General features: G+C 49.4%; 1 protein-coding gene across 10 annotated transcripts; it reads right to left on the bottom strand.

Annotated features, from left to right (window-relative positions):
- Nucleotides 1-2,728: 2,728 nt before the first annotated feature.
- SMUG1 (single-strand-selective monofunctional uracil-DNA glycosylase 1) lies at nucleotides 2,729-10,804 on the bottom strand. Of its 10 annotated transcripts, XM_058426240.1 has the most exons (5): nucleotides 9,677-9,765; nucleotides 9,107-9,152; nucleotides 8,893-9,051; nucleotides 5,528-5,831; nucleotides 2,729-4,209 (listed from the first exon to the last, which is right to left on the bottom strand). In XM_058426240.1, exons 4-5 carry the CDS (start codon nucleotides 5,810-5,812, stop codon nucleotides 3,682-3,684), a joined length of 813 nt encoding a protein of 270 aa, XP_058282223.1. In that variant the 5' UTR covers nucleotides 5,813-5,831; nucleotides 8,893-9,051; nucleotides 9,107-9,152; nucleotides 9,677-9,765; the 3' UTR covers nucleotides 2,729-3,681. The 10 variants fall into 10 exon arrangements, with proteins under 10 accessions (XP_058282223.1, XP_032029407.1, XP_058282222.1 ...); XM_032173516.3 differs by lacking the exons at nucleotides 8,893-9,051; nucleotides 9,107-9,152; nucleotides 9,677-9,765 and adding exons at nucleotides 9,933-10,087; nucleotides 10,753-10,779; XM_058426239.1 differs by lacking the exons at nucleotides 8,893-9,051; nucleotides 9,107-9,152 and adding an exon at nucleotides 9,933-9,987 and having other exon boundaries at nucleotides 9,677-9,763.
- Nucleotides 10,805-11,527: the final 723 nt, after the last annotated feature.

Below are 11,527 nucleotides of genomic sequence, written 5' to 3'. Positions count from 1 at the left end.
CTGTGTACTACCCAATCCTATCCCACTATCTCATCACCTAGAGACCCCAACTCTAGGCTTTCAACCAGACCTGCTATGCCCCTAGATGTCCTCCCTATAGACTCATCCCCTCCCTTCCCATCCCTTTCCCCACTGCACCCACACTGCCTCCTACATGGTTTACCCCTTCATCTCCTTCTATGGGTTTCTACCTACTGTTGGGTATTTTCAGTGTGTGTGTTCTGTGCATCTCACTTCCCCCACTACACTTTAAATTCTCAAAGATTATTCTAGCATTCAAGGCCCTTCACAAGCTAGCTTCAATCTACTTCTTCATCTTTTTCTCCAAACTGGGCCAAGCCAACAGGAATCTACTTGTGTGTTGGTAAATATTAAGTGTCAACTTGATTAATGGATGCAAAGTACTGTTTCTGGGTGTTTCTGGGTATTGGCAGAAGAGATTAACATTTGAGTTAGTAGACTGGGAGTGGAAGACCCACCCACAGGAAAACCCACCCAGAATGTGGGTGGGTACCATCCAATTGGCTGCTGGGGCGGCTAGAAAAAGCAGGCAGAAAAAGGTGAAAGAAGCTGACTTGCTGAGTCTTTCAGCCCTCATCTTTCTCCCATGCTGGATGCTTCCTGCCCTCACACATTAGACTCTTAAGTTCTTTAGCTTTTGGACTCCTGGACTTACACCAGTAGTTTGCCAGGGGCTCTTGGGCCTTAGGCCACAGACAGAAGGCTGCCCTGTCAGCTTCCCTACTTTTGAGGATTTGGGACTTGGACTGAGCCACTACTGGCTTCCTTGCTCCTCAGCTTGCAGACGGCCTATTGTGGGACTTCACCCTGTGATCATGTGAGTCAATTATCCTTAATAAACTCCTTTTCATATATACATGTATCATTAGTTCTATCTCTCTAGACCCTAATACAACTTGCCACCCCTTGAACATAACAATGCTGTTCTCTAAGTTATCCACAACTTTCCCAGTCTTAAGACCACCTGAAATGCCACCTCCTCCAGAGAGCTTTCCTTGACTGTCTCAGCTAAATATATAATGAAATGATGGCTTCTATCTCTGTGCAGTTATTCCACAGTACCTAATCCAGTGCTCTGCAACATGGCGCACTCACTACGTAGCACTGACAGCAAAAAGAGAAGGAAAGGAGTCTATGGCATGTGGAGGTTCAATACTGTAATGCAATTCTGATGCTAACTACAGGGAGTTAGTGCATACCCTATGGGTTTAAGGGCATACTCCCCAAAAAGACTGCTCTCACTTCAGATGTCAGTTGCAAGCTCGAGGATCCCCAGACCACCTGCACTTCTGACCAACTGGCTATAAATTCAGGAGTCTCCACAACCCCCCGCCGCCCACCCTGAGGTTGGAGAATTTCCTAGAATGACTCACGGAACTCAGGAAAACTCTATACTTATGATTATAGTTCTATTACAAAAGATACAAATCAGAACCAGCCAAATGAAGACAAATATATGGTAGGGTCCAGGAGTGTCCCAGGCACAGATGTGTGCCCTCTGCTCATAGAAACAGGTTACCATTGCACATCCCTCAGCACATCCATGTGTTCACCAGCCAGGAAGCTGACAAAAACCTCAGTGTCTGAAGTTTTTATATATAGAGTTTTACCATAGATATAATTGGTTAAAATCATGGGCATGTGGCTGAACTCAATCTCTAGCCCCTCTCCCTTCCCTGGGGATCAAGCTGGTATCATCCAGCTCAAAGTCCCAGCCCTGTAACTATATGGTTGGTCATTCTGGCATGGTCACCCTCCATCCTCAGTCGAATCTTACCACAGACTCAGGTGTGGTCTGAGATCAAATTCAATATAAAATTAGGTGCAGCCTAAGGTCAAATCTCAACATAAATTCAGGTGTAGTGTCAGGGACCCACCACGAAAAACAAAGATACTCCTATTACTTGGGAAATTCCAAGGATTTAGAGTCTCCTTCTCAGGAACTGAAGACAAAGGCCAAATTCTTTATTATACAATGAAGTAGGGGAGGATTTATACGAAAAATCTTACTAATTTTGGAAGCTGGAAATGACCTGTGTCCCAGCAGATAGGAAGTAGATCATGTGTTCCTCATTAAGGTGTTCTCAAGACCTGCTCTGCTCCCAACTTGGTTCACTTTCCCAGCCCTTACCAAAGGGGCACCCAGTCAACCATTCAGCAGACACAAAAAATGAGTTGGATACCAGGTTCCTATCTGCCCATCACCTGTTTCTCAGTGTCCAGAGTATCATATAAGACCCCTAACAGACACTTAACAGAGACCCTGCAGGTTTGGTAAGGTAATTAGAGATCTGCTACATCCTGCCAGGCAGCAGCACTTTGGGAGGCCAAGGCAGGTGGATTACTTGAAGTCAGGAGTTTGAGACCAGCCTGGCCAACACGGCGAAACCCTGTCTTTACTAAAAATACAAAAATTAGCCAGGCGTGGTGGCACATGCCTGTAATTCCAGCTACTCAGAAGGCTGAGGCAGGAGAATCACTTGAACCCGGAAGGCAGATGTTGCAGTGAGCTGAGATCACGCCACTGCACTCCAGCCTGGGCAACAGAATGAGACTCCATCTCAAAAAAAAAAAGAGAGATCTACTATATCCTTCCCCCAGCTACCCAAGAGAACCCCTGGCCAACAATGAAGAGGGAAGGGGGGGAATCTAAGTGACTACCTTCCACCTCTAGCATGCAAGAGGGGGAAAAAAGTAACAAGACAAAAGGCTTTAGGAGCTTTTAATGCTTAGAGTGAAAAAAATCACAGGCTAGGTTTTTCATAGTCATTGATCCATCTCTGAGAAGGCAAGAATTTTCCCTTCACCCTGGCCGCAGGTGGAAGGCCAGACTCTCCCCTAGCAAGGTATCCAGAATGGAGAGGGGCTACCCTTGTAGTGCAGGGCTGTGAATCCTCAACCCAGAGGCAAGAAAACAAGAAGACTATGTGATGAGCACCCACATGCCAAGGCCATGCAAGGCACTTTCGAGTATTATCTCAGTTAATCCTCACACCAACCCCATAAGGTAGGCATCCCCATTTTACAGATGAGGAGCCTGAGGCTTAGAGAGGTTTATTAATATGCCAATCAAAAAGTTCCAAGTCTCAAAGCTGGGATGAAAAGCCAGGTCTTCTGACTTTCACTCTGCCATACTGGATTTTTCCTCTGATCCAGCTGCAGCCTCCCATAAGTTCACTCTTAATTTCATGTCCCATGCTTTGTCTTGGTCCCTGTGAGGAAAGGGGTCGGCTAAAGGCAGCTGTTCTATAAGGATGGGTAGGTATCCTGGCAAGATATTTCCTCTGAAATAGTAAACGTGACCTTAGAAGTTACTGTCTAGGGCACTCTCAGCTGAATAAAGTCTCCCAAGGAAACACTGGGGTAGAGCAGTCTGCAACTGCAAAAGCACACCTTCTGTGGATTCCCTACAAAGTGAGATCCCCTGAAAGGGGCAATGTTCAAAGGTAAAGAAAGCAGGAATCAGGAGGGCAAACAGGAGTAGTGTCAAAACTGCCATGGCAGGTTGGAAGACAGTTCAACAGATCAAAGAATACGTTTCCCAGCGACCAGGGAGCACAGAAGGACCTTTTGCTCCAGTCCAGGAGATGTGTTGTCATCTGCTTGGCCAAGAATGACTTCGAGGTCTTGAATGTGTCCCATGCAAGGCCCCAAGGGCACTCATTTCAACAGCAGTGGCAGCAGCCCCAGCTCATTCAATCTTTCCTTGGCCACTGCCTCCCAGCCCTTGTTGGCCTGTGGGTTACGGGGAGAGGGATGCAGGAGCCCTTCCACCTGGACCTCTGGCATCAGGCCTGCCAGAGCCCGTCGTGCCCGCTGCTCTGCCAGTCGCCCAACTCCTACCACCAGCCGCACCCCCAGCAGCTGCACCTGCCGGCAGAGGGCTGCATCACAGATCCCAAGAAGCTGTTCTCGCTGCTTGGCAGGCAGCTCAGCAGGGGTGAGGTTGCGCCCGCTGGGAGCCAGGAAAAGCAGAGGGCATAGATTGTGGACAAAACAGTGATGGAAGAAGACCTCAGGCTGTCCACAGAGGTTCCGGAAAAAGCCCCAGAATCGGGCACCACTCACTTCTGACTGTGGGCACTCCAGTCCTAGCACTGGTCGTTTAGGATGCTCTTGGGGAGGGGTCAGCACAGGCCCCACAATGCCCAACCAGTCCCGGACCATGCTTACTTCCCCAAAGGGCACCTGTGAGGAAGGAGAGAGACATGAAAGGCTTCAAACTGGACACCTGAGGCCCGGGCTCTGGACCAAATGACTTCTTTATACCTTCCATGAGGATCCAGCCTGCACCCCCCACCCCCACCTTCACCCAAAGGCCTGAGACAAGGATTCTTGGCCCTATGGTTTGAGCCTGTCCATCTTTTTCCAGTTCTTCATTGTGAACTGTGGTCCAGAAGAATCTGTTTGTCTCTAGCCCAACTAGCCTTTGGGACCAAGTACAGGGACTACATTGAGATATCTAGCCCTATACAGGTTAGTACTGGGGACAGACAGATGGTCTGAGACAGAAAGGCAGCCAGGGTTAAAGGAGGCACAAGGACGGGCTGACCACTGCTCTCTGGGTGCCCTCTCAGCCCCAAGCCTCAGGCTGTCATTTCCATCGATCATCATTGATCACCTTTCATCACCCAGTTGGGGTCAATAAAAGCGATTGAGCCTTCTGCCCTGAAGCCTCTTCCCCTCCCCCACCTGCCAAGCACCCCCACTGAGGGGCAGTCACTCATCCAGAGCCCTGAAAGAAAAGCGGGCAGGCACTGGAGCCAGGCTCCGTTGTGAACCTCGCCTTAGCTAGGAAACAGAACCCAGGTTCCCAGAACGCCCTGCATCTCTTACATACCCACCCCTGTCAACCAGTCTCTTCTTTTTTTTTTTTTTTTTTGAGATGGAGTCTCGCTCTGTCGCCCAGGCTGGAGTGCAGTGGCGCAATCTCGGCTCACTGCAAGCTCCGCCTCCCGGGTTCATGCCATTCTCCTGCCTCAGCCTCTCCGAGTAGCTGGGACTACAGGCGCCTGCCACCACGCCCGGCTAATTTTTTGTATTTTTAGTAGAGACGGGGTTTCACCATAGTCTCAATCTCCTGAACTCGTGATCCTCGGCCTCCCAAAGTGCTGGGATTACAAGCGTGAGCCACCGCGCCCGGCCAACCAGTCTCTTCTGAAGACCCAGCAGTCCTAGTCCCTCTTCTGACCCCAACCACACTCCAGGGACAGGGGAGATCCAGTAAAGTAAGGATGGGGCTGGCGGAAGGAAGGGCTCTCAGAGGCAATTAGTGGCCAGCTCACAGGGAAAACGAAACTACCATTAATGTGCTTGGTTAATTACAGGCAGAGACGCTGGGAGAGGGCCCCAGACCACAGCAGCCAGTATGTGTGTTGAGAGAGAATGGGGCGGGGGGACCTACACATGTCTACAGCCATGCACATGCTCCTTCTCCACAGCACACCCAGCCAAGCATCCACCTAGAACCCCCCACTCCACCCACTGGGGAAGCCGAACCCTTTACCCCAGTCTGGGCCATGCCAAAAGGTCCAGGATTCATGCCCAGGAAGAGCACTTCCTTGGGGCCCTGGCAGTAGCGAGTCACGTAGTTGCGATGTGGCTCCCATGCATACTCCACGGGATTGTAGATGATGCCCACAGGCTCTGAAAACTGCAGCTGGCTCAGCTCAGCATTGAGCCGAAGCTCCTCCTCCAGGAAGCTCTCAGCCAAGCTTCCAGGGCAGGGCTGGGGCTCCATCAGGGCACCTACAGGTTCATGGATGGACCCCAGCAGGAAAGCCTGGGGCATATGGCCATGCCGCTGTCACCTAGGAAAAGAGATGGAGAGAAGCCCCATCATCCCTCAGCCACAGAGTAGGAGGGATCCATGCTTGCCAGGGCCCCCACTACCATTTCCTGGGCTCAGAAGGGATCCTAAGAGACCATGTCAGTCATCTACCAACCACCAAGTAGGACTGAACTCATCTCAATTCTTGGTAATGAAGGGCCCTTTCCCTCCCCACTTCCAGTATCTGTCCTCTTCACAAGGCACCTGGTGAGGATAAGCCATAGCCACCAAACATCTCCCACTCCAAATCTCCTTTCCATCAGGCATAGGTCACTAGTTCCTGGGCTATGCTGAGCACATAGTAGGTTTTCAATAAACATTTACTGGTGGCATCCTTTCAGAACCTTTAAGGTCATCCTAAAAAAGAAAAGCCCAGCCAGAAGGGACTGTGTTCTGGAAAGCGCAGTGCTGAAGAATGAAATGCAAGTGCACAGCCACAGCTCAGAGACCTGGGAAGGCTAATTACAATAGCTTCCAGGTGGTGAGCGACTACTCTGCACCAGGTACACCTCATTGATCCTCACAACAATCCCATGAGGTGGGTATTACTGCTCCCCTGTTATAAGTGAGGACACTGAGGCTTAGCAAGATTAAGCAACTTGCCCAAGGTCTTACAGTTAGTAAGTAATAAAGCTGGATTTGATTGAGCCCAATCTCTCTGGCTCAAGACTATGCTTTAACCACCCACGCCATCTTGCCTTAGATGGTTTGATCAGCCACCCTGCTAATTCTACAACCCCCTAACCCCAGCCTAGCTTCTTTCCCATACTCAGGAATACCGAGTAGGATGATTACAGACTCCTCATAGAATCTTACAAGCTACACAATCATGGCCAGAGCCTCAGGTTTCCGCCTTCAAATACAAAGAATAATAATATCCACTTAATAATGTTGACATAAGGAAGGCCAGGCACGGTGGCTCATGCCTGTAATCCCAGCACTTTGGGAGGCCAAGGCCGGTGAGTCACCTTAGGTCAGGAGTTCAAAACCAGCCTGGCCAACATGGCGAAACCCCGTCTCTACTAAAAATTACAAAAATTAGCTGGGCATGCTGGGCGCGGTGGCTCAAGCCTGTAATCCCAGCACTTTAGGAGGCTGAGGTGGGCAGATCACCTGAGGTCGGGAGTTCGAAACAGCCTGACTAAAATGGAGAAACCCCACCTCTACTAAAAATACAATTAGTCAGGCATGGTGGTGCGCGCCTGTAATCCCAGCTACTCTGGAGGCTAAGGCAGAATCATTTGAACCCAAAAGGTGGAGGTTGCGATGAGCCGAGATCGTGCCATTGCACTCCAGCCTGGGCAACAACAGTGAAACTGTCTCAAAAAAAAAAAAAAAAAAATTAGCTGGGCGTTGTGGTGGGCGCCTGTAATCCCAGCTACTCGGGAGGCTGCGGCAGAGAGAACTGCTTGAACCCGGGAGGCTGAGGTTGCAGTGAGCCAAGATCACGCCACTGCACTCAAGCCTGGGCAAAAGAGCAAGACTCCGTCTCAAAAAAAAAAAAAAAAAAAAAAATTGCCAGGCGCAGCAGCTCATGCCTGTAATCCCAGTACTTTGGGAGGCTGAGGCAGGTGGATCACAAGGTCAGGAGTTCAAGATCAACCTGGCCAACATGGTGAAACCCCGTCTCAACTAAAAATACAAAAATTAGCTGGGCATGGTGGCACGTGCCTGTAATTCCAGCTAGTCGGGAGGCTGAGGCAGGAGAATTGCTTGAACCAGGACCTGGGAGGCAGAGGTTGCAGTGAGCCGAGATCGTGCCACTGCACTCCAGCCCGGGCTACAGAGGGAGACTCTGTCTCAAAACAAACAAACAGACGTAAGGATGGAATGAGATGTTATGTTTAGGTGAAGGGAGAAAAGGAAGACATGGGAGAGGAAGAAGAAAGGGAAGAGAGAAGGGAGGTGGGAGGAAGGAGAAGGGAGGGGGCAGGGGTGGAAGGAGAGGAACATGACAGCAAGCTTTGTAAACTGCAAAGGCCATTGCTTCACTCCACTCCCATTCAAACCCAGTGTTCCAACCTGACCATTCTACTCACATTTTCAAAATGCCTTTCCTACCTCAACTCCCAAAACCTTGCACAAACCATTTCTGCAGTCCAACCAAATACACTCCTGAAGTCAACCAGGACATCATCCAGCAGTCATCCAGTCAACTAGGACTGTGATTCCCCAAACTGTCCACATATCCAAATCACTCCCATCCCTCAAAATGCAGCTCAAACCATCCCTTTAATAAAGTCTTCCCTCCTCAGAACACTGCAGTATTTGCCATAGTGTCCCAACCCCACCCCCAACACAAGTAGGTCCCGTGTGAGGCCTGGGAATCTGTGCTTTTGGTTGTTTTTTTTTTTGTTTTTTTGAGACAGAGTCTCGCTCTGTTGTCCAGACTGAAGTGCAGTGGTGCGATCTCAGCTCACCACAACCTCTGCCTCCCGGGTTCAAGTGATTCTCCCACCTCAGCCTCCTGGGTACTGAGATTACAGGTGCGCACCACCATGCCCAGCTAATTTTCGTATTTTTAGTAGAGACAGGGTTTCACCATGTTGGTCAGGCTGGTCTCGAACTCCTGACCTCATGATCTGCCCGCCTCAGCCTCCCAAAGTGCTGGAATTACAAACGTGAGCTACCGTGCTCAGCCTGAGAATCTGTATTTTAAACAAGCTTCCCAGGGTGATTCTGATGGTTGGTGAAGGCTGAGAACCACTGTGTGTCACCATGGTTACCGTCGTCTTAATGAATTCCTTTTGCCTCCCCAGCTAAACTTGCGCAGATCAAGAGCCAGGCCTTGTTCAATCTCCCTCCATAAGCCCAAGGTCCTGGCCCTTATTAGGTACTCAACAAACACCTGCTCAGCAATGTCCATCTTCTTTTTCACTTTTGTTTAAAACTACCTCCTGTGCTGGGCGCAGTGGCTCATGCCTGTAATCCCAGCACTTTGGGAGGCCAAGGCAGAAGAATTGCTTGAGGCCAGGAGTTCAAGACCAGCCTGGCTGACATAATGAGACCCCATCTCTAAAAAATAAAAATAAAATTAACACCTTTTACCAAGGAGGCACTCCTGATAGATCCTTCTCCACTTCTATATCCTGAGTTCACTCAAGGCTCAGCTGCCCACTTTGCACTCTGCTTGTTTTCCAGGCTCCGGGTCTGTGGCCATCATATGTGCACCTCCCATGTGACAAGGACCATTGTCATTCCTTCCTCTCAACTTTCTGCCTGGGTCAGGAGTGACCTTTTCTCCAAGATGAGAACTCAAGGTTGACACAACAGCTTGATAAACCTATTTTCTCACCCTAGCCTAGGGGAAGTGGGAGAGAAAAAAAATCAGAGGCCCAACTTACAGGGTCCTTCCCTGACTAATCTCAGTAGTCTTTAACTGATCTGTTGTCCAGGTGGCTACCCAGGACAAACTGGGCTCATACAAAAGCTGAGAAGGGTGCTGTGGAGAACGCCAGTGTTTCAGGGGACCTTGCTTTGCATCTCCCCATGCAACACCAACATTAGCAGATTGGCTGCTCCAGCTCTAGAATCTCGAGAAGTCTTGAGCCTACCTTTGACATTTAGACACCTGTGTTGCAAACAGCAAGGCTGGGAAAAAGAGTGGCAAGACACTACTTGCATTGTTCCATAACTTCAAAGCCTGATCTCATAGCAAGAGCCACAGGCTGGAAGTCAATTGATTTGAATTCTACTCCTGTTTCATCTCTAAGAAGGTTCTCTTGAGCAACTCATTTAACTCTCTTCTCTATGAAAATCAAATACTCCATCCAACCTACCACCTGTTAACTCATTTATTTTTTTCAATACTTATAAGTCTCTTACATGACAGGCACTGCAGCAGTCTCTTGGTGAGGAAGAAATCCAGAAAGAGTAAAATGTAGGCCAGGCTTTCCGTAAGGTCATAATCTGCTGTGAGGGCAAATAAACAACTAACTGTAATACAGTGTGATGTGAGCTTTAATACCCGGAACAAAACACTAAGAGAACCCAAAGGAGGAACTTATAAGTTCTACCGAAATTCGCCCCAAGAGCCAGAGGCTTAAGAAATGTAGATATTTTATAAAATACGGTGTCATACCACATTAAGCACAAAGGCAGCGGAGTTGGACCCAGCGATAAGGCTGACCATCAAGAGCCGACTTCAGACTGATGTCAGACTTCTCTGACATCAAATCCAGGAAGTGAGGAAGGAATCGAAGACACATATGCACTCCCCTGTCCCTTGGAGGCACTCTGGGAGTCCAAGGGACAATAATAAATATCCTTAAGTTAAATAATAATAATAATGCATAGGCCGGGCGCGGTGGCTCATGCCCATAATCCGAGCACTTTGGGAGGCCGAGGTAGGCAGATCACGAGGTCAGGAGTTCGAGACTAGCCTGACCAACATGGTGAAACCCAGTCTCTACTAAAAATACAAAAATTAGCCGGGCATGGTGGCGCGCGCCTGTAATCCCACCTACTCGGGAGGCTGAGGCAGGAGAATCGCTTGAACCCGGGAGGCGGAGGTTGCAGTGAGCTGAGATCGCGCCATTGCACTCCAGCCTGAAGACAGAGCAAAATTCCGTCTCGGAAAAATAAATAAATAAACAATAATAATAATAATGCATAAACTCAAAAAGACCATTTCATCTGGTTCCAAAGGGGCCGACTACTAAGGCACCATACAAAACCTCCGGGGGCGCCCGCTGGCTCCGGCCGACTGGAAAGCCTTGATCCTGCAGACCTCCCAGGCGGTTTCACAGGCTGGGCTCTCCCTGCACTGAGTCTAACCCCACACGGAGGGAGGGACCCCAAAACACAGAAATTCTAACTACTCTCTGGGCTCAGCCCCGACGACCCTGGGAGCCCTCAACTTGCCCCCACAGTCCCGGGTTCCCAGCCTCCTACTTCCTCACCTGGTCCAGCTCCCCATCCCGTTTCCGGTTCCTTTCCCCCGCCCAAACCCAACCCCCGGCGCTAAGGACAGTGGGAGTCGTAGTCTACATTGTTTAGGGAAGGAGATTGGCGTACCCGCAGCCACATCCGCCGGAAATGCTCCAATCCCGGAAGGCGCGCTACATTAGCCCTAAATATCGCTGGGAATTGTAGTTTAATCTTTCCATCAGCGTTAAATCAGGAAGTCTTGAGAAGTGAAAGGCCAGAGCCTGTAAGTACCTAGAAAATCCTGGGTTCTATCCCTAAAGGGCATCGCCCTTCCAAAAGTTCATTCACTGTTTTCGCAAAGGGATTGCAAATCAGGAAGCTTCAACCATCCCCAATCCCTCACCCACCTGAGGGTATTAACAATAGCTAAAGACCATTTCTAGGCCCCCTGCCACCCTGGGTATAAGAGACCTCTCCTTTGCAGCCTGCCATTACTATATAGAACATCCACGAAGACATTTCTGGTAGCTCCTAACAACTCTTTAGCAAGGAGCATCCCCCATTACTGTCCAAGCCCATCTCCAGAGTGTCACCATTTTGACTTCTTTCTCTGCCTTGCTATCTGCCCAACCCTATAACCTCAGTATTAGTCAAGAGTTTTCCAGAGAAACAGAACTAACAGGATATCTATCTATATGACGAGATTTATCCCAAGAATTGGCTCAGAGGATTGTGGAGGCCAAGAAGTCCCACAGTCTCCTGCTCTGCTGTCTATACACTGGAGAACCAGGAAAACAGGTGGTATAA

Source organism: Hylobates moloch, unplaced genomic scaffold (genome assembly GCF_009828535.3).
Source record: "Hylobates moloch isolate HMO894 unplaced genomic scaffold, HMol_V3 SCAFFOLD_13, whole genome shotgun sequence".
In the NCBI taxonomy this organism is placed as follows: domain Eukaryota; kingdom Metazoa; phylum Chordata; class Mammalia; order Primates; family Hylobatidae; genus Hylobates; species Hylobates moloch.
Note: the sequence above shows the minus strand (reverse complement) of the source record. Positions and strands in the feature narration are given on the sequence as shown.

Coding starts and splice junctions, on each gene's coding strand:
- SMUG1 (XM_032173516.3), bottom strand. CDS start 5,812: ATGCCCCAGGCTTTCCTGCTGGGGTCCATCCATGAACCTGTAGGTGCC. Junction 4,210..5,527: donor TTGGCATGGCCCAGACTGGG/GTAAAGGGTTCG, acceptor CCTTCCTCACAG/GTGCCCTTTGGGGAAGTAAG.